The sequence below is a fragment of the Penicillium macrosclerotiorum genome (genome assembly GCF_028827735.1).
Source record: "Penicillium macrosclerotiorum strain IBT 26536 chromosome Unknown utg000006l_segment0_segment0, whole genome shotgun sequence".
Taxonomy (NCBI): Eukaryota; Fungi; Ascomycota; class Eurotiomycetes; order Eurotiales; family Aspergillaceae; genus Penicillium; species Penicillium macrosclerotiorum.
The window spans coordinates 3597792-3618887 of NW_026643085.1; the positions used below are offsets into that span (position 1 = coordinate 3597792).

Here is a 21096-nt window from a genome sequence, read left to right on the forward strand (position 1 = left end):
GCCCTATGCAGGAAAATCTTTTTCATCAAGAGTCAACTTCGGGGTAGATCATCCACGTCCAACAAATTTGGCTCCATTATTGAACTAGAGTGAAAGGGACAAGATTTATGGTAAAGAATCGGCTCGTGACTGTGCCTTCCAGATTTATGAAGATTTATGATATAGATCCCAAGTACTCGGTGAAAACTGTGCCGAACCCTTCTAAAGCACTTCGGAGCCCAAATCAAGGTGCTTGTCAAGAAGGGCATTTATCCAGTGCATGCTAATAGCCAGTTGAAAGTGTGCGACGAAGTTGCTTACCCGCCATGAACGGTCATTATGGGTCGTAGAATAGATGCACTCAACTTTCTAGACCCTAAAATACCCATTATCTGGAAATTCAGGAACGGAATCGTGAGCAAGAAGAAGCTGAATCACAGCCTTATGCCCAAATTCTGCTGCGCAGGATAATGGCGTCTGACCATCCGAGTTTTGAGAATCTGGACGGGCGCCATGGTCAAGCAGTAGTCGAACGACTTCGTCATGTCCATTACGCGCTTCCCACCAGATCGGTGTCTCTCCCATCGAGTCTTGAAAGTCAAGATTCACTTTCTCTGTAGCAATCAATAATTTAGCAGCTTTTTCGTGCCCATTTCTCGCTGCCCACCATAAAGGCGTTTCCCCATTCGATGGGAAAGAATCTGGATCATCCCCTTTCTCAAGCAGAAGCTCAACTATGGCATCATGACCATTTCGTGCTGCCCAATACAATGCTGTCTCTCCACTCAGGGCCCGGGATTCAAGCTCAGTACTCTGGGTCATTAGGAGTTGGACGATTGTAACATGTCCATTCCGCGCTGCCCACCACAACGGAGTTTCTCCATTTGAATTTTGAGCATTGGGGTTGACTTTTTTCGTAGCAAGCAGGAGTCTGACTATACTTTCCAGGCCATTTTCTGCGGCATAGAGCAGGGGTGTCTGTTTATCCAAACCGGAGGCATCAGGATTAACGTTCTCCATAACGAGCAGCTGTTTGACCACATCTTCATGTCCATGGAACGTCTCCCACCAGAGTGCTGTTCTCCCTAGAGCATCCTGGGAATCAGGATCAACGTTGTTTGTCGCAATTAATAGCCGCACTGCCTCTCTGTGACCATTTCTTGCTGCACAAATCAGTGGTGTCTCCCCATTAGAGTCTTGAGTATCTGCGCATGAACGCCCTTTCAAGAGTAACGCTTGAATCACGGCTTCATTTCCGCTTTTCGCGGCCCACCATACAGTCGTTCGGCCATCAGAATCTGAGGACATCGGATCCACCCCTTTGGTAGCGAGCAGCGCCTTGACCACTGTCTCCTCTCCAGCTTCGGCTGCAAGAGAGAGAGGCGTCCGTCCATCCGAGTTCCTGTGATCACTGTTGACACCATCGATTGAAAGCAGGAAATCGACTATTCCTTGGTGCCCATTGCGCGCTGCCCATGATAAAGGCGTCTGTTCAAAAGCTCCTGCACAATCTGGATCGACGTCTTTTACAGCGCATAGTAGCTTGACAACGGCACCATGGCCATTCCGTGCTGCCCAAAACATCGGCGTATTTCCATTAATATCCTTCCAATTGGCGTCAGCTCCTTGCTTCGCAAGAAGAATCTCTACAATCTTCGTATGCCCTAACTCTGCAGCAACTAGCAGAGGTGTTTCTCCACGAGTATTTGGGATGTTGACACTGACATTTGCCGAAGTTAGCAGCAGCTTGACAACTGCCTCATGCCCGAACTCCGTTGCAGCTATTAGGGGCGTCTCTCCCCAATAATTTTTAAAGTTCGGATCGAGGCCTTGCGCGAGGAGCAGTTTCACCACCGCAGCATGGCCATTGCGCGACGCCAATAACAATGGTGTCTGATAGTCCCAGTCTTGAATGTTTGGGTCCACACCCGGCGTGGCCAGCAGTACCCTCACAACGGCTTCGCGTCCGTGTTCTGCCGCTGATAAAAGCGCTGTCTTGCCTTCGCAGCATTCATCTCGGCGATCAGGGTCAATGCCACTTGCGGCTAGTAACAAGCAAAGAACTGCCTCATGTCCATTTTGTGCTGCTAACGTGAGTGGCTGTAGATCATCCGAGTCATCTGTATCGGTCTTTATCGTCCCTATTCCTGTTGCGAGGATAAGTTCGACTACTGCCTTCAAGCCGTGCTCCGACGCATAAATCAAAGGATCGGTTCCGCTGGTGATGATTTGGATATAACTTTGCAAAATTTCATTGAGCTTGTTGATCTTTGATTGACTCCTGAATATAGAAGTTTCAAGGTCCGATAAAACAAGATCAACTTCGGCATCATCTTTGGGCGGCTTGTAAAGGCTATCGCATAGATGATACAGGAAAGATGTCAGGAACGTTTCTGGAGACGATGAGTCATAAAGAAAAGCATTTAGAAGTCTCGCGGATTTGAGGCTTTCGGCATTGCATTGCTGGGTATCGTCTTGAGCAAGTTTCAGCAAGATGTTTCTTGTTATTTTCATTTGTTCTTGATTAAGTAACCTTCGATCATCTTGTGAAGGCATCTTGGACAATGTCCTATAGCTTCCGAGAGATTGAGGTAGTTCACCTCCCAGTCTGAGGTTGATAAAGAGGGCCATTCTGCATACGCAAACCTGGATGACTCATTCGGTGTATCTTTGCCTATGGGGGCCATTCAGCAGCGGCTCAATGATTTCCCTGGTTTCCTAGTATCGTCAACTGGCGTGACACCAGCAATGGAGGGAGCAGGAAGAGAGTTTTGATTTAAGAATTATTCACATGACATTTTCAAGTTCTCCTTTCACGCCTATTGGCTTTTTACTTCCTCAAGCTAGATCTAGGGGGGAAAGGGGACAGCTGGCACTGGAGGGTAGCCGCCGGTTCTTGTCGAGAGGAAGGATGCCGCCAATACGTGCCATTACAGAAATACCTGATCCTCTGCCTGTTTCTGTATGGTATTTCCGGTAAACTCAGAGCAGAGCATCGTAACATACCAGTCAATGTGGTAGGGAATATTCAACACTCCTTACCAGCAATCTTAGTTAAACATCATGTTTGAGCATCGCATTCTATTGGATCCCACCTTTATGAGCCTATCCATACAGTATTCCGCTATATTGACAGTTCTCCTCGTTTGTATGAGGCCGTCATTACGGTACCAGTTGGCTGGCTGTCTGTTCTTCATTTACACTGGCTTACTTGTGTTCATCGAGTTCTCCTTGAGAACTATCTCCATTCACCATCTCTCAAATAAAGGGTTTCAGGGAAGGGATAAAATTATTAGAATGAGATTTACCATCGAAGAGCATTTAGAAATTGCTTTGAAGAGTCAACAAGAAAATAAGGCCTCTCAGTTTGTGTCAAGCCAAATCATGGCTCCCATGTGCTTATATATCTTGCCAGGTCTTGCTATACTTCTAGGGCGGTGGTCGCTCGGCATCTATTGATTATCAATTCGCCGGTGACTCTACCTAATCCGGATCGTGTGATCTATTCCGCACCTTCAATCAGGCCATCCGTGCAGAGTTTCTGTTTTGGTCATGATGACCACATGATCGCGAAAGCCTGTACGGAAACCCAATGGCGCCCGTCACCATTAATAATCGTTTCAGCAGGAGGGCATGCGACTTTCCCGGAACAACTGATATTCCGCGCCCCACCCGGGGAGCTTTCGGTCGCCTTCGAAAGCAAAAAGTCCCCAGTCCCCCGGCATCAGACGACATCCTTCCCCTGATGAATTGTTAATGTCTTCATGACCCCGCCACAATGAAGTTCTTCGAGAATGTGTTTACCTACGATTACTCCTTTCCTGCTGTCTCCCTTGCCTACTTTCTCCGCTACCCGAACCCCTACTCTCGCCATGTCCTGACCACCGACGTGATCGATCGCTACGTCGATCCGACCACCCAACGCCTCCACACCATCCGGCTGCATCTCAAGAAATCCAAAGTCCCATCCGGTATACTTAAACTGCTTCCTAAAGGAATGGGTGGTTCCGATAGCTCCGGGCAGAGCTACATCCTTGAAACCACAGTTGTCGACCCGAATGAGGGCTGGATGGAGACCGAGTCACGCAACATGGAATGGACCGGAATCCTCAGCGTGGTGGAGAAGCAGCGATACCAGCGTCACGCTGTCGAGGAAAATCGCGATTCTTTTGATGGGCTGTCAATTGATAAGAGAAGCGAACAAACCACCGTTCGGACCACCGTCACGTTCCGATCTCGCCTGGGTCAAGGCAAGCTGCTCGGTCGAAAGAAGGTTGAATCAGCTGGTGACCACACGGACGGCGAAGAGGACGCCCCCAAAAGGGATTCTTCTCCTCGTTATCGACTGCCGGCATTCAGCGGACGATCGAATTGATCGGCGTTAGCCGGACCCGTGATGCGGTAATGAAGAGCAAGCAAGGCATGAATGTCGTTTTGGAACGTCTCCGCAGTGGTGGAATTGTTGCTGTCCTGGAAGGCATGCGTCAAGACCGTGAAGCAGCCTTTGGGCCCGATGGTCCATTTAAGCGCGTCTGGTTGCAGGGTAATGCTCTCAAGGAACGTGTTTACATCGAAGATGATGAAAACTGACAGTCCTTGATTGCGATCACTTCCTTCAACCCAGACGTTGGTTTTTAATTTTTGCATATTGACACAGCACCGCCGCCTACCTTTTTTGTGAATTTCAAGCGTGGAGTTACTGGCGTTTTGGGCACATTTTCGACTGACACTCTCCCATGCCACTCTGGTTTTTCTTTTTATTTCTCTCTTCGGTTTCTGTTATCAAGTCAGGAACCAGTTGTATATTGTTCATCGGCTTGCATTTGGAAAATTTGTCTGGCGAAATGTATATTAGGGATCTGACTGGAGGTCAGATAGGTGTGGTGAGGACGAAGCATCATGGCCTATGTGGGGCATACTTTTTTGTCTATTTGTACAATACAATAACTTTCAATTCAACAGTTGCTATCTATGTTCAATGACTTCTCTGCTCTTTGACTCTATACTCGTGATCCCTTGTGGGACAAAGTCACCTGATGATGTGGCATGTCGGCATCCTCACTTGTCAGAACAAACAATGCCAATCTGGGAAGACGTCAACACTCAGAGCGAGGCTCATTTATCATCTTCATATTACGAACCTCTAATTAATTGATCATCCCTCGCATCGTGTTTATCTCGGACTAGCTCAGAAGATCCCAGAGGACAGTAATCGCCTTTCCCAAGCCAACATATCCCTGTCTTGCTGCCGACAGACAGACTATTGTCAAGCTAGCCTACTTTACACATCTTGCGCTACAGACATATTCTCACGCTTCATCTACAAGTCGCAGGACTCCAGTTCAATGGAGCCTAGGATAGCACCTGCAGCAGAAGCTGGCCAAGTGATGCCAGAGCACCAAGCGCAAAATTACCAGAACAGTCAAGATCGAGTAGCAATGGTAAAATGCGGCGATCTCCCATTGTTTCTCCCCATTCCCACTGATGAGGATGACCTTGAAACCACAGCCAGCAAGCTTCATGATCTTGCCGATGTAGTCAGCGGTGGGAACAGCTTGGCGCTGACTTCTGGCCAGACAGCCACTCACCAAAACAATGCAGAAGACTTTGCCAAGGAGCGAATGCGGCCCTCAGAACTGATGCAGTACGAGGCGTGGAAGGAGCAGTCGGTGTCGCTGCCTGCGTTCAACTGGGTCGCGCACGTCAAGCCAGTCCCCCCAGGTGCCCTTAAAACCTTCTCTCAGCGTGCTGTGGCCATGACTACTATCTGGAAAGGATACACTGCGACACCAGAGAATGCGGTATGGCTCACTGATAACTATCCCTACTTGCTACCACTGGTCAAGGCAGTGACCAAAGTCGTGAATGCGCAGTCACACCTTGAAAAACACAACCCTTTCGCTGGGCTGAACGCGCGAGAGGTTATCGAGATCCAAGCCCTGCACTTAATCAATTTGACTGCCGAGAAAAACCTGGCACGCGAACGAGCGCGAGTACGAGATCTGATGGAATCCGTTCACCAGTCACTAGCCGTGATTAGAGATCGCTTGGAGATACTTGGAAAGTAGATTGATTGCCTTTTTTTTGCTTTTTGCTATCTCCGTCGATAAAAGACAGGATAGATATGATTGAAGGAGGTTGCCTCAATTGAAGTGGGTGTTTTTCGGCTATTTTTCCTGATAACGAAGTGAGTGCTGTATGTAGTTTTGTCTCCGATCAGCCCAGCCGCAGAGTCTGAGCCCATGGACGTTTGATTGGCTTGAACCAGCCACTCAGCCCGGCATCTCGGGATGCAAGACAATTCACCATGATTCTGGTTATCTCCGATGACCGCCGGATCACCTTAGCATGTCTGGCGTGAGAAATCCTTCAATTCGCAAAACCACAGGGGTCCCAACTACCAGATTTCACTGGTTTCTCTCAGTGGTCATACAAGGCACTGAAATGCCTTCTCGATGGGTCTCCATCAGCCGCCCCGTAGTTTGCGACAGGGGTAAAAGAAAAAGGACGACTCAAAACAATAATACAAAGTGAAGATAGAATCCATCTTTGGACAGCCAATGAGAATTCCTGGTCTGACCCTCCATCTCAAGCTATGACGCATGTCAACATTCACGATGCTCCTGTCGGAATGCACCGAGGCCACTCGGCCTACTCTTACGTCAGAGCGAATGATGTGGATCTAGGGGAGCCCATTCAAGCGGATCGGCTGTGGGTGATTGACAGGAGTCTGACCGATCGACCAGGATTTACGATCTCGTACCGTTTTGATCGTGCTGCTGTGTAATAGGTCAGGGACTGATTGGGGGATGCTGCCGGATCTGTCGGGCACCCTCTTGCAGGGCAGACTGCTCCAGTCGCGAACGGGATATGCACGTTCGATGCACAGCCACCAAAATGTGTACGAGGAGGTTCTCGGAGGATACAATCTCAAGCATGGGACGATGTACATCCGTTGCTCGGTATCACCCGTACTACACCCAATGTATGGACTACCACTGCATATAACTCTGTTCTTGAAGGATGGGCTCCCAACAAAAATTGCCAGTTTCAGTATTCATTGAAGAACCAAATGCCAGTAATTTTGAGAGCCAGAAAAGATCTTCCGCAGCGGCTTCATATTAAAGACTCATCGACTGGCACCGGCTCACGCAACATGAGAGTGAAAACCTCCATTCCACATTCCCCATATGGCTCCAAATTCAATACAACCTCTTCTTCTATCTTCCATCCATACTTCCGATATAAGGGTACGCCAGCGCATGTTGCCTCAAGATATATTCGCGCATGCAGTGTGTCCGCCATTTTGACGCCCCATTCCAACAGTGCGGAGCCTATTCCGCGACCACGATATGTAGGTAGAGTAGCTAGAAAATCTAGAACTGCAAGAGGGGATACAGTAAGTTCAGGCTTGAATAATGCACTAATTTTACGGCTACCTACCCATGTCTCGAGATGTAGTGTGTCTCTTCCGTGCACCCCCTAGGAGCTTTCTAGGTGCGAAAAAAAGCCCTTCGTTCATAGGTCGAGGGGCATGTATCAGTGGACTTTCAGCGGCAGCTGCCTGCGCGGCCCCTCTTTCACTAAGGCTACATGTATGAGGAGGTACTCCGAGAATTTCCGGAATAAGCCACCGGGCATACCCAACAACACGACCAGTTGTCGAATCGTTCACCGTAACAATATGCATCTCAGGGTTTGCCATCTGCTTCATCCCATTAAGTGCCTTGAAACTTTTCAGAGTCGCAGGATCAGATTCAGGGAACACGGCAGAGCGGAAGCGATATTTCTTGAAGCTGACATAATTGATTTCGCATAAATCTGGCATGTCGGCCTCAGTGGCGTAGCGGACTTGGTACATATTGGTGAGACATTCGGCTATATTTGGTTGCAAGAGAGAATAGAAAGAAGAAGAGACAGAGTTTCTTCATGATATTTTTAGGCAGAAGCATTAATCCGTCCCTAGCGCCCGGATACTATAGGACATTAGATGCCGAGGTCATGTAAGAGCACCGGAGCGGATTATGAGTAGGGAGACATGTCGAATGATGCATTACGATCATTTAGAACTTATTGTCGCTCACACAAAAAACATATTCAGACCAATGGCCTCAGCCCTGCATCGGCCGTTTTCCGATTACTCTGTTCTGCTTGGAACGATGGAAGTCTGCAGGATACCTCAACACTCTTAGAATTTGACCTAACGACTCTGTGGAGCTTTTAATACTCATAACCACAGTTGTCAAAGTCTACTAATCAACATGTAAGAATTTTGCGAAGCAGATTCTCGAATGTGAATGGATGGTCAAATACGCTTTGCCTGAGTACAAGAAGATTCGAAAGATATGATCGCACATCAAAGCACTTCCATTGCATGAATTGTCAGGATACTGGTTGTATGAAAAGCCGGTGCTGGTGCTGCCTTGGAGTTTGTGTATCTAATTCTCTGAGAGGATCTTGAGCTGTTTACTGCTAGATAGTAATTTTTATTTGCTAGCCACTTCGTCTTCTTTTCTTTGCTACCATTATCATCTTTGGCTATCAATAATTTCTTTTCTATAGTCAGATATATAGCTTCAATCAGTATTAGTGAGACTTAAATGATACTGTTTCAGCTATGACTATGGCTGAAGGGGAAGAGAGGTTGAAGAAAGGAAACTGCAATGAGAATAAAGAGAATAGAGGTATAACAAGAGATCGACCTTTTAGTTACATTTCAGTGGCGGAGACGATTTGACTAAGTACGAAGAATATAGATCATGATCCGGATCACTGAGTGCTCATTGATCAATCACGTGATTTAAGACCTGCTCCGTGAACCTGAGCCTGAGCGGGTCATACTAATTGTGTAAGCACCACTTGTCAGGAAAAATAGGTTCTCTACATGTTACATGTGCATACATACTACAGTATCATACTATCGGCAATTAAGCGATGTCTGACTCTCCTGTCGCGCGGGCTCTCCCGCTGCCTTTCGGGGCTCATCTGTGATTGAATACAACTACGTCAGGGTCTTTATGGGGCATGATCATTGTGGGCGCCACTTAAAAGCGAACCAGAACAAGGGGTCCTGGGATGCGATGATCGAATTGGTCCAAATCATCAGAAATTATGGGGGTCCTTCTTGGCCCTCTTGGCCTTTTTTTGGTTTTTTTTTCTTGACTTTCTTTCCTTCTAACTAGGGGGCGAGCATTTCTAGGACCCACGAGAGTCCTTTTTCTGGGACCCTTTCCAGGCCCCTAGAGGCCCCTCTTCAGCGGGGAGGCATGCGATAGTGGCTTCTGAGTGGCTGGGACCTCCTCAGCTCTGCAACCCTTACCGTGATCGCCGGCTCGATTTACCTGATTGAGATGTGGTAATACGGAGACTTGGCTGCTAGTGTGTTCGCCCGCCAAGCAGGGAAGGGAGAAGAGGAGAAGGATTCCAGCATGAACAATGTGCTGCAACCTGCAGGGAACCTGCTGAACCGCTGTACCTGCTATAGGTGGTGCAGGTACCCCCGAAGTCACTGTGCCATGGGTTCACTGGCCCCATATCTGGTCTCTCCTGTTTCACCGGCATCTCACAGTCAATTGAGGGAATTGCATGGGAATGCACCGGAGAAAGCAAAAGAAAAGAAAAAAAAAAAATTAATCCTCATAACCGATTGGGGTGCTGCAGGCGACCTGCTGAGCACTTCTCGCTCCTTTCTATTTGTGTTGCTGGTCCGATCCCGAAGGGTCCTTCGCCTGGTACTGCGATCCATGAACTGAACTGTGAACCCCCTTGGCAAACGCAGCCAAGCGAAAAGCCGGCCTTTCCCTGGTTCCGAGAAGGTTTTGCTGCTCTCCCCAAGCTCGTTCGATCGTGAGGACTGGATCGCTCTTCGTCTTGGGATCCCTTGGACATCCACTTCCCTCCACTCCGCCAGGACCCTTTTTCTCCGCTCTGGGATTTTGGGCGTAACTAGTCCGAGAATTGGGTGTTGGACGCTGCTTCTCCGGGCACAGACTCCGCCAACCGCCGCTTTCCATTGGGTCGACCCTGCAAAAAGGCCCGCCGGAGATAGCCACAGGGCCCTAAACCACCGTTTTCCTCCTAGTGCGGTCTCTGCGGGGACCTTTTCCCAGGCATCCGCTGTTCAAAAGACGCAGGGTCCTTGGTCTTGCAACCAGGTGAGTTTCGATATTATTGTTCCCGCCTCCGCCCATCTCTGACTCCCCCGGTCGCTCTAACTTTCTTGACACCCTCTCCAGCTTCGAGGCCTCTTCGATCACCCCTTGCACGATTTGATCCGAGTATGAAAACACTGTCCTGACCGGTCGTCCTCGATTCGCCCGGTACCTGTGAGGGCCCTTCGCGGTCGCTCTTTTGGACCTTCAATTCCAATCTCTACTCGCCTCGCCAACCATCGATTTCTTATCCAATGGCCCCCTTTCAAGGACTGGCCCGCGCCGCTCGGCCTGGCGTGCTTTTCGTGGTGCTTGCATTGCTGCAATGCAGCTTTGCCCAGGTCTGCACCTTCTGGGATAGCGGATGTATCGACCCTCTTGCTCAAACAGCCGTTCCGATAGATTTCTCTCCGCTGTTCATAGATCCTGTGACCTTCTACTACGGGTTCGACTCAACCGCCTCAGGCAAAGGTGGAGGGCCAAGTACCAAAACAGGATTTTGGCTTCGATATCAAGATGGACGAGTAAATCCGGACGCGATCACATCAAATCGCACATCGGAAATTTCCCTCCATCTCGGCAACTTCACTGGAACGCCGTCTGGGACCAATAATGGTTGCGATGGAATCTGGGGCACCCTTTGTTCTCTCGACATCAAGAACGCCCTCAAGGGTTCTATCTTTCACCTGTCTGCATCAGGAATCTATTACTCGAAACCTCTCAAGGCAGCACTGACAAATTTGATGCTCAATCCATCTCGTCTGCCGAATTGTGGTGCTCCGGTTTTTGATGTTCCTTCCATCCCCGTCCAAGGTATGATTTCTCTGTCTTTTCTTCATGCAATGCTCCACCCTCCGTTGTCTCGAAACTGACACTATGTCCAGAGTTTGCCGAGGAAGTATTTCCCCAGCAAAATGCGACCATTATCCCTTCAGGCTCTGGTAATCGACCATGGCAGGTGTGGTATATAGACAACATGACTTCGCACAAGCAAGCCTCCCAAGTTGCTGTCGGTATTCTTGCTCGTAGCCCAGTATGGGGCAGCCCCCCACCACACACCCCAGATGAAGTTCAAATCGAACTTGTTTGTCTGCAAGCTCCCTCAGGACCACCGACTGGACCGTCTAAAGACCATGATTAAAGGGTCGATTCGCGGGGAAATGCTTTGCCAGATCCCCTACGGCATCTTTAATCTTCGCAACACCTGGATCCGACAGTCTTAACGTCCATCCATGTCTGTCGTCGCCTATCGTCATTCTTCGATAATGGGTGACTAACTACGGTCATCGTTGGTGCCCGGCGCAATCCTTCTCATCCTTGATATGAGCCAGGCATATCAAATGCCTTGGAGCTGGGTCTTCGATCGGCTAAAGCTTACACCGTGACATTCAAAAGTTTCTATCAAAGCTCATGCAGGGATACTTCGCATTGCCAATTTCACCGTCTAAGCTGCAACATGAAAGGTCTTTGAATGTGGATAAAACGATCCAGTCCTGCAAAGGCTAGATTCCTTCTTGGACAACATACAGGACTGAAAAAAGAAAAACAGAAACCTGATCATCTCACCCAGCCGGAACGGTTGGCCTTGGTCGATTAATGTTTTCCAAAATCCAACATACCGTCTTCGAATGGAAATGGCCACCAATTCTTTGGGACCTCTTATAGCGTCGGCCAGCTATTGTCAACAGGCTTGAGATCCCCCGGTCCCCGGAAATCTTCCAATATATCTGCCTGCTCACTCAACAAGACTCGATCTGTTTGGATCCCCAATTTCGCCAGCCCTCGCCATCTCGCCAGATCTTCTGGGTTCCGCTTATCGCCATGCGCATCTTCTGCCCTCTCCCAGTGGCCCTTTGAAAATCCCAACATGGTCGTGATCTTTTGTTGTGGAATATCGAACACCAGCGAGCACATTGTCCCGGTCTCCTCGAGCCAGTTGCACTGCCATAGCTCCCCCGGTCGGATACACTGGTACTCCGCAGTCTGGAAGTTGATCCGGCCGGCCATCGGCCCGCCATGAATGGCGTAGTTGATCCGATCCTCATTTTGGAACCACATCTCATACCGCCATTTTTCTGGGTTACCAGCTGCATCCTGTGCAGCATAGTCGTATATCAGGTGTCGGTCGCGCAGGTCAGCATCGAAGGTTGACCCTTCGAGCGAGGGATGAACGGGCATTTTGACTTTTGGTTGTTTCCAAAGAGTCTTTTGACGTTTGATTGAGCAGTTTCAGCGATGTGGATGAAATAAATCAGCATAGAAGCTTGATCTGGATTGCAGCCATCTCTAGTGGAAAAAAGTGTGCTGCTTCTGTGCAGCTTTTTATATGCCTTCTCATCCGTACTCCCCGAGCAGTTTCTGCACACTAACCCCACATCTTACCTCGAATCAAGGTTTGTGGATCATTCATCGATCATAGCGTTGGAGGTTCTCATTCCCGAATCAAAGGACAAGTGCCGGCGAAATATATATGACATCATGACTTCTTGGGCGGGCCAAATGAAACCAGGAACACTTATGTTATCGTCCCAACTTCAAATCTCGTAATATCTATCGTTTACGCGTAGAAGTGTAGCTCCTTACATTCACCTCATCTAATATCTGGCTCGGAGATCTGGCTCGGAAAAATACTCCTGCTTTAGTTCTACTGCGCACTTCGTTTTGTTAAACGGCATCATATCATCTCGAGTGGCCCAATTAGCCATCTTCGGAGTCTTTTCGAGGTGTAAATTTATTGGTGATTTTGCACTGGCGGAACATGCCAAGGTTTGGTTTGGCATGGTCATACAAAGTTTAGATATAGTTCATACGATGTTTAAATGTCTGACCTGGGCGATCTTTGCTCGATTCGATAGGGGTGCCAGATCATCCTAACCTGCAACACGCTGGGTTGGATGAGAAGGGGTATTTGTTACTCGCATACTCATCTACAGTCGCTAAACCTTTGGACAAGATGAAGTCGCAGGGGCGAAGCAAGCATGTGGAAATCCGGGAGATAACACTATCGTCCTGATGAACGCACTGAGAGCCCTGCCGGTAGTTCCCTGAACAAATTATGTTATTGATAATCCTTCGAGATCTTCTCCGGTCATTAGCTCGATCTGGTAGATCAAATGTATGTCATTTATGATCAGATGCGGAAAAGTTAGTCATCTCCACGATCAAGTCAATCAATATCAAAAGATCAATCAAATACTTATCATCTACGGGACATGAAAGGCTACGTCAATCTAGTGGAGACAGAGACTGACTCACCATCTCGGCACAGGTCTATTACTGAAATAACTCTCTCGTTAGTATAGCTGAGCAAGGAGAATGTGCGCATAAAGAAACCCTGGGTCAATTACAAAGATGCAAGCAACAAAAGAGATTTATAACTCCAGGTATTCAGCTAAAGGCAATAGAATTCTGATTTCGATTGTTATCTTTCACGATTTTTCTGTCTGCAAAAATGTATATATGAAGCAGGTCCACGAATCTCGGTACCCAGCAAGAATTTTAGAAACGAGGACTGCGCAATATGACCTAGACTCAACGATTTATATTATGGCATTTGTGGGGATAGGCATATCTTTGATAGAATCCCGGCACAGCTTCCCCAAGTCTGACCTTGCAGATAGGTAAAACGGTCTTCAATTTCTCTGTAATTCTCAGCTGATGGTAACCTAAGCCCTCACCTCCAGCCTTAGGCTGTCGTTCCCAGTAACACGTGCTGCTGCACGTTCCGATTCGGGAACGATCAACGCCTACTATTGAAAGTGACGGTGTAACTCAAATCATATCATCTAAACAATCGTTTCAACAATGACACTCGCTGCTCATCTTCAACTATCCAGGTCCAGGTTTCTGGTGTCGTTGCTCATGATGGAGTTGGTGCTTGGCTCAAGCTTTATTGCAAACTCGACTTTGCCGTTGCCAGGAGCGCAACGGTTCATCGCAGCTCCTGGGTTTCCGACCTCAGCCTTTGCGTAAGATCTTCTCCTACGAATCCCTGAATGGATCAATATATCATGATGGCCTGCCAGGTGACTTACATGATCTGTAGGTCTTACTATGAGTCGCCTGCCCTGCCAACTAGGGAACCTCAGCCCATCATCTACGATCCTGTGCTGAATTTCACGTTCCCATACGAGTTGACTAACCCTGATCTTATTCCTGAAAGCCCGGATGAACCTGTTTACCCACAACCACCAGTCAATATCCCAAAGAAAGAGAAACATGCTCTGGTTGAGGCTGTCAAGGCCAACGTGATGACAATCCTGAAATCCAATGACCCAGAGAATCGATGCTCCAAGTGCAAACGAGTCTTGGCTGCGGCCAAACCTGCTGCTGTTTTTGCTCCAAAATTGGTGCCAGATGCTCTCATTAGCATATGCAAGAACTCTAACTTCAAATCTGGTGAGGCATGCGAAGAGCAGTTCAAGCCACAAACATTCGGTGCCATCTGGACCCAAGTCCTTGCATTGGCTGATGTCAATGCTCTTGACGGGCAATACATATGCCATTACCTAAAATCTGACTTTTGCGAGCAACCAAAAACCGCGCCGTTGGATATATCGGGACTTTTTCCGAAGCCCAAGCCCGCACAAGCACAGGCTCCAAAGGCTAGTGGAGAGCGTGTCAAGGTGCTTCACATGTCAGATTTTCACCTCGATGCCCGATATGGAGTCAATACGGAAGCCAATTGCTCCTCGGGCCTATGCTGCCGCAGCGACAATCATAATGATCATTCAGAGGACCATGTTCTCCTGCCGGCCTCCCCGTATGGAGCCTTCAAATGCGACACACCATATGATCTGGGTCTAGCCGCTTTGCAGGCAGTGGGCGCTTTGACTGGCACTGGAAAGGGCTGTGAACAGGAGCCTCTGGCGTGGACTTTGTATACTGGGGATTTAGCCTCGCATGACCCACAATCTCAGATGTCCCGGGAATATCTTGAGTATGTTGAGACAAGCACTTTCGATATGTTCAAAACATACCTATCAGGTCCAGTATTTTGTGCCCTTGGGAACCATGACGCAAGCCCAGAAAACATTGACTCTCCCCATATTCTTCCTGGACGCCTGGGTGAGCAGTCATCTTGGAACTATCAGCATTTAGCTGGCCTATGGCAACACGAAGGCTGGATCAGTCCCGAGGCTGCAGAGGAGGCTCGCACACATTATGCTGGCTACTCAATCAAGACTCACTATGGATTGCGTATTATCTCATTTAATACCGGTGTGTATAGGTTCCTTTTTATTTTTTCTAGAAATATCGCGAGATTGACAAATTCTTAAGATTTCTGGTACAAATCCAACATTCTCAATATGATCAATACCACCAACCCCGATAACTCAGGTGTTTTCTCTTGGATGATCAATGAGCTACAAACCGCAGAAGATGAAAAGGAACGAGTCTGGATCATGGGACATGTTCCCAGTGGTTGGGACGGTGTTAACCCAATTCCGGACCCGACCAACCTCTTCTACCAGATCATGGACCGATATTCACCACATGTTATTGCTAATATATTTTTCGGTCATAACCATGAAGACCAATTCATGATTTTTTACGCCAATAACGGCACTGTACAAAACGCAGAGAACGCCCTTGTAACGGGCTGGCTCGGTCCCAGCGTTACGCCGTTGACCAATATGAACAGTGGATTCCGGCTTTATGAGATCGATACCGGGGATTTCAATATCTACGAGGCCTACACTTTCTTCAGTAATGTGTCCGACTACGCTAGTCTTCGCGAAACCGGCCCGATCTTCCAGTTGGAATACTCCACTCGTGAGACATATGGCGCAGCCGCTGACTGGGATGAAAATGCGCCGCTAAACGCTACTTTCTGGCACCGTGTCACGGAAGCGATGGAGAATGATCTCGATTTGGTCACTCTACACAACTTTCTACAGGGCAAAATGAGCGTGAAAAGCCCCGAGTGCATTACGGCGGCTTGTCAGAAAGCCAAGATCTGCTATATGCGTAGTGGCAGTGTCGCGTTGGGCGCTCAATGTCCACAAGGGCAAGTACCCAAACATGAAATTATTTCATCCCTTCTCTGCTCCACCTCACTGACTCAGTAATTTTAGTTATGGCTCTGTGCAAAGCCCCTTTACTGCGAAGTAGCTGTGCAATTTTTTGTGGGAGACTCAAAGGATTCTTCTAGCTAATTTCGAGGGGCTGTCCCTCCCTATTGATTTACTAGCGGGCTTAGTATGAGATACGAAAAAATTATCGCAGACGTGATTTGCTCATCATCATAATGGACTTCAAACTACTATTCTATTTGACCTCGAGCATAAAATTTGTTAGCACGACTTTTCTGTACATTTAATCTAATGGGCCAGCCGCTGAAAGCAGCTCGTCCTATCCGCTTGTTCCCCGACAGCCGCCGACAGCCGGGTCTCCACTAGATATGTTTATTTGGGGCTAGAGCAGCCGGGCTCTGCTTCGCGGTATACGCATGAACTCCACTTTCTACCCCAGATCAACTCGACTATGCGGGGTCACGACATTTCCATTGCCATGTGCGTGCTCGCTATAGTCTCCATGGAGTATAAAATAGGCCAGGCCATAACGAGTTCAATTTGTCTTCAGGGGAGTCGTTGTTTGTCAGTAAAGACACAATCACAAGCAGCTGGTCAAGAAATTCACAGCTAGGTTGCTATCTCTCCAAAGGCACTTTTCATTGGCAAAATTGGCAATGATCGAGTCAACAGAAAAGAGGGATTTCTCTGCCGGATTCTCTGACGAGAAAGAACAATCCGCCGCCCTGGGTAGTAGGACTGAAACGCAACTTACAGTCTCCCAGGCCCTCCGCTACTATCGGCCCGCTGTCATATGGTCCGTCCTCATCTCTTTGACTACGGTCATGGAGTCCTACGATATCCAGATCATCAGCTCTTTCTACGCATACCCACAGTTTCAAGAGAAATACGGCGTTCAACTTGCAGACGGAAGTTATTCAGTCCCCGCGAAGTGGCAGCTTGCCCTGAGTCTGATCTCCCTGCTTGGCCTGGTGACTGGGACACTTGCGAATGGATACATGTGCGAGAGATTTGGACCGAGGAAAGTGATCATGGTTGCGCTTGTCTTTTTGACAGGCTTTATTGCTATCACTTTCTTGGCGCCCACGATCGAAGTCCTACTGGTTGGGGAATTACTCTGGTATGTATTTGATAATCATGAGAACTTTCTTTCTACCGTTTTGGCCGCTCATACATCCATTTCGATATACATGTAGTTCAATTCCGTGGGGTTTCTTCGCGGCAGCAGTTCCCACCTATGCTGCAGAAATCTGTCCAATGGCATTGCGAGGCTATCTGACCACTTTCGTGAACTTGTGCTGGGTAGCAGGTCACTTGATAGCGACCGGTGTCTTGACGGGGTTGGTCGATCTTCCCAGCGAATGGTCCTACCGGATCCCGTTTGCACTCCAGTGGATGTGGCCTGTGCCGCTTTTTATTGTGGTCTGGTTCGCGCCCGAATCGCCATGGTGGTTGGTGCGCAAAGAGCGTCTAGAAGATGCCGATGCTTCACTCAAGCGGACATTGTCTGCACCCGAGGGCGTGGTCAATCGCCAGTCTATCATTGCTATGATGCAACACACCACGCAAGTCGAACGGGAGATGCAGATCAATGGATCCTACCGGGAGTGCTTCCAGGGGACAAACTCGCGACGAACGGAAATCTCCATGGTTAGCTGGGGATGTCAGATCTTGCCTGGGTGGGCCATTCAGAACTATATCACGTATTTTTTTACATTGGCCGGGTTGTCGTCTGGGAGTTCGTTCAAGATGTCACTTGGTGAGTTCCTATGGTTTTTTCATTTCCCTTTGCCTGGCTAGGGAAAGATGGGATATATCATTGAATGGGCTTCGCTGTATAGACACGTTGATCTTTGACTTGAAGCTGATCAGTATCTTACGTCGCTCGATAGGCATGTTCAGCCTTTCATTTATCGGCACCTGCCTGTCCTGGGTCTTCCAAGCCCGATTGGGTCGTCGGACTATTTATCTCATGGGTCTCGTCGCCATGCTTCCTTTCATGTTGCTCGTGGGGTTTCTCGCGCTGGCCCCGGCGTCATCAGCGATCCAATGGGCGCAAGCTGCCCTGCTTCTCGTTTGGTTTTTCTGTTATGGTGAGCATCGTCTCTAGTATCCAAAAATATATATAGAATACCCCCGACTGGAATTTACCCTAATATATTGCAGGAAGCACTATTGGACCTATTCCGTATGCCATCGCGGCTGAGATTGGCGCCAGCAATCTGCGAACGAAGACTATTGCTCTGGGCCGGGGAACCTACTATCTTCTCTCCATGGTCAACGCCGTGGTGGCGCCGTACATGCTGAATGCCTCAGAGGGAAATCTTAAGGGCAAGGCTGCCTTTCCTGCCGCGGGCTTTACCATCTTTCTACTGATTTGGGCCTTCTATCGGTTGCCGGAGACGAAGGGGTTATCGACAGAGACCCTGGATCATCTCTTCCACGAGGGGATAACCGCGAGGCGATTTCGGGAAGAGGGCAAGCGATTTCAATAGGAGACGATCATCTGGAAACGTTAAAAAAGAATTGCGCAGACAGTCTCTAAATTTTGATCCAATGGATCCCAATAGGATTTCAAAAATTTGGATGCCTCTTCTTCCCCCAAATCCCAAAGCTACTACCCAAACTTGGTCCGGTTGATTTCCACGGCGGGGTGGGATTCGGACTCGAGGAAACCCCACACTGCACAGAGTAGATTTGGCTGTCTGCTTGGTATAGATTTTTTCAGTTTTAGTTATAAACTCAAAAATGTCGCCGAGATTCAACTTGGTTCCATAACTCAGTTGGTTAGAGTGTGGTGCTAATAACGCCAAAGTCGAGGGTTCGACCCCCTCTGGAACCACATTTCTTTTTTTTTGTTCTTTTATTTGTTCTTTTTTTTTTTTTTGTCTTGCCTTATTATCTCTTTGGCCAATATTCCTCCATTGGAAAATACTTCAATTCGTCCATTCCGATTTGGTCGGTCTCTATATTCTTTTCCTTTTAGAACATGTTATGTTCCAATTCTTCTCTTGGACTGGCTACCTGGTGCCCCCTGTAGGCGGGCCGGTCCCAATCATCGCGGGGAAGAACCGCCCAGTTTAGCTCCAGCTCTCTCCACGGTTCCACGCGGGTAAGCTGCCTCGAGCTCTCGGGGTTGCCTCGGACGTCCGTCAACACTCGTTTGATCATTGACCAGACAGATGGTCGCAACGCCCGTCGCAAACCTGATCATCCGCCGGGCCCTCGATTGGGTCTGGTGCCGCGAGCTCCCGGGCGCGTCGATGCATGACGTAGCGAGGGTCTCCGTTAGCCTTTCTATATCGTCATCACCACTCTCCGGGCGATCCGCGACTTTTATAACCGCTTCTTCTAAAGACCGCTGCTACAACCCGGTTGCAATCTTCTCCTCTGTCAAACCGCTATTCGATCGCCTCCCCCTCGCCCTGTACCTCACAAGCCGCTTTTTTGTCCGCCACGACCCCCGATCTCCGCGATCCAAGATACTTCGATCTATCTCGAAGCTTACCAGTCCACTGGATTTTTCATCGAGCTAGCTTCACCACTCGAACACCAAAATGAGTTTGCGAGGTGTACAGCTTGGCCTCCGCGCCTGGGAGGTTAGTGACTCTGGGGCCCCGAAACCCACCCCCCAAAAAAACCCAAAAGACCATCCCTGGCATCCCTGCAGACACTGACTGACCATGCCCCGCACACACAGTTCCTCTGGACGCTTTTGGTCATGGCCCTTGTCGGCAACATGATCGCTGAGGCTTTCGCCGGCAACCCCGGCACGGTGAATTACGCCATGTATACGTCCGCCTTCTCGATGGTCACACTGTTCTACCTGGTCCCCGCTTCTTGGAATTCGGACTGGGCGTTCCACCCGATCATCATGATCGTTGTTGACGCGCTGAACTGCATCTTCTTTTTCTGTGCGGGAATTGCGCTCGCTGCAAAGCTGAGATGCCACTCCTGCAGCAACGAGGTACGTGTATCATATCGGGTTCAACCTACTGGTTTACTCTGTATATCTCCGATCGCATTAAATGCTCATGAACTCTCTAGGCCTACACATCCACCAACTCGATCACCAACGGCTCTAACAACCCGGCGAAGCGCTGTCGGGAGGCCCAGGCCGTCGTCGCATTCTTGTGGTTCGCCTGGGCGGGCTACATGGCCTCGGTCGTGCTCTCGATCTTCATGTCCCGGACCTCGACCAACATGCGCGGCCGCAGTGGTAGCCGCCGCCGCCCCAACATGGCCCAGGTCTAAACGATACAGTCGCATATCAGCTCAGCAAACATGGCCTCGGGAGGCTTTGCCTAACGGGCTTTGCAGGTTCCTCGCACTTATGGAACTGGGTTTGTAAGGGGTGCACAGGGAAATGAATCCTTACCCTCTTTGCTGCGCCGACGACCACACAAGCTCAAGTGATGTTGCAGTTCTTGTGTCTCTGTTTGAGCTGGCGTCGGCGGCATTGGCTTGTTGAATGACTGTATGATTTGACGATCCGGTTGGATGAGGACAGGAATTCTCTCACACGGTCTGGGTGACTTGAAATGGAAAAAACGGAACATGGATACTTGTATTTCTTTTCTAATTTGCGACCAGGCGCATTGGTACTGGATAATCCTTTCTGGTCCGATATTACGGATTTTATTAATAACTCTTAGTGGTTTGATACCGAATTGTACGAGCATTCTCACATTTGTGGTTACTATGTATCGTTACTCTATCTACTTTTTTGTCAGCAGTACAAAACAAAAAATAGAAATTTCTTTCCTTTTTCTCGTTTTGCCAATTGGAAGCGAAGAGAGGATTTGCACCAATCCAGTAATGGTGGATCTTTCGATATTATAAAGCGCCTGTACCTTGGACATATTCACAATAAGTTCCGGATCAAAATATGTGACCTCAAGTGAAAGTTCCTAATTAATTGCATGAAAAGA

General features: G+C 48.6%; 9 protein-coding genes across 9 annotated transcripts; 6 read left to right on the forward strand and 3 right to left on the reverse strand.

Moving 5' to 3' along the window:
• Window positions 1-348: 348 nt before the first annotated feature.
• Window positions 349-2535, reverse strand: N7462_006572 (ankyrin repeat domain-containing protein; the record flags this gene model as incomplete). Its single annotated transcript, XM_057078290.1, has 1 exon — window positions 349-2535. One exon carries the CDS (start codon window positions 2533-2535, stop codon window positions 349-351), a length of 2187 nt encoding a protein of 728 aa, XP_056933870.1.
• Window positions 2536-3757: 1222 nt separating this feature from the next.
• Window positions 3758-4569, forward strand: N7462_006573 (MSF1 domain protein; the record flags this gene model as incomplete). The annotated part of the gene is made up of 2 exons (XM_057078291.1): window positions 3758-4252; window positions 4303-4569. The coding sequence occupies 2 exons, from the start codon at window positions 3758-3760 to the stop codon at window positions 4567-4569; spliced, it is 762 nt and encodes a 253-aa protein (XP_056933871.1).
• Window positions 4570-5324: 755 nt separating this feature from the next.
• N7462_006574 (uncharacterized protein) lies at window positions 5325-6047 on the forward strand (the record flags this gene model as incomplete). Its single annotated transcript, XM_057078292.1, has 1 exon — window positions 5325-6047. One exon carries the CDS (start codon window positions 5325-5327, stop codon window positions 6045-6047), a length of 723 nt encoding a protein of 240 aa, XP_056933872.1.
• A 1048-nt stretch (window positions 6048-7095) lies between these two features.
• On the reverse strand, window positions 7096-7840 carry N7462_006575 (uncharacterized protein; the record flags this gene model as incomplete). The annotated part of the gene is made up of 2 exons (XM_057078293.1): window positions 7096-7361; window positions 7423-7840. The coding sequence occupies 2 exons, from the start codon at window positions 7838-7840 to the stop codon at window positions 7096-7098; spliced, it is 684 nt and encodes a 227-aa protein (XP_056933873.1).
• A 2544-nt stretch (window positions 7841-10384) lies between these two features.
• Window positions 10385-11271, forward strand: N7462_006576 (uncharacterized protein; the record flags this gene model as incomplete). Its single annotated transcript, XM_057078294.1, has 2 exons — window positions 10385-10943; window positions 11066-11271. The coding sequence occupies 2 exons, from the start codon at window positions 10385-10387 to the stop codon at window positions 11269-11271; spliced, it is 765 nt and encodes a 254-aa protein (XP_056933874.1).
• Window positions 11272-11789: 518 nt separating this feature from the next.
• Window positions 11790-12308, reverse strand: N7462_006577 (uncharacterized protein; the record flags this gene model as incomplete). Its single annotated transcript, XM_057078295.1, has 1 exon — window positions 11790-12308. The coding sequence occupies one exon, from the start codon at window positions 12306-12308 to the stop codon at window positions 11790-11792; it is 519 nt and encodes a 172-aa protein (XP_056933875.1).
• Window positions 12309-13934: 1626 nt separating this feature from the next.
• Window positions 13935-16201, forward strand: N7462_006578 (PPN1 endopolyphosphatase family protein; the record flags this gene model as incomplete). Its single annotated transcript, XM_057078296.1, has 3 exons — window positions 13935-14098; window positions 14176-15350; window positions 15411-16201. The coding sequence occupies 3 exons, from the start codon at window positions 13935-13937 to the stop codon at window positions 16199-16201; spliced, it is 2130 nt and encodes a 709-aa protein (XP_056933876.1).
• Window positions 16202-16821: 620 nt separating this feature from the next.
• N7462_006579 (uncharacterized protein) lies at window positions 16822-18660 on the forward strand (the record flags this gene model as incomplete). The annotated part of the gene is made up of 4 exons (XM_057078297.1): window positions 16822-17285; window positions 17362-17924; window positions 18007-18258; window positions 18332-18660. The coding sequence occupies 4 exons, from the start codon at window positions 16822-16824 to the stop codon at window positions 18658-18660; spliced, it is 1608 nt and encodes a 535-aa protein (XP_056933877.1).
• Window positions 18661-19722: 1062 nt separating this feature from the next.
• On the forward strand, window positions 19723-20419 carry N7462_006580 (MARVEL domain-containing protein; the record flags this gene model as incomplete). The annotated part of the gene is made up of 3 exons (XM_057078298.1): window positions 19723-19764; window positions 19866-20132; window positions 20213-20419. 3 exons carry the CDS (start codon window positions 19723-19725, stop codon window positions 20417-20419), a joined length of 516 nt encoding a protein of 171 aa, XP_056933878.1.
• Window positions 20420-21096: the final 677 nt, after the last annotated feature.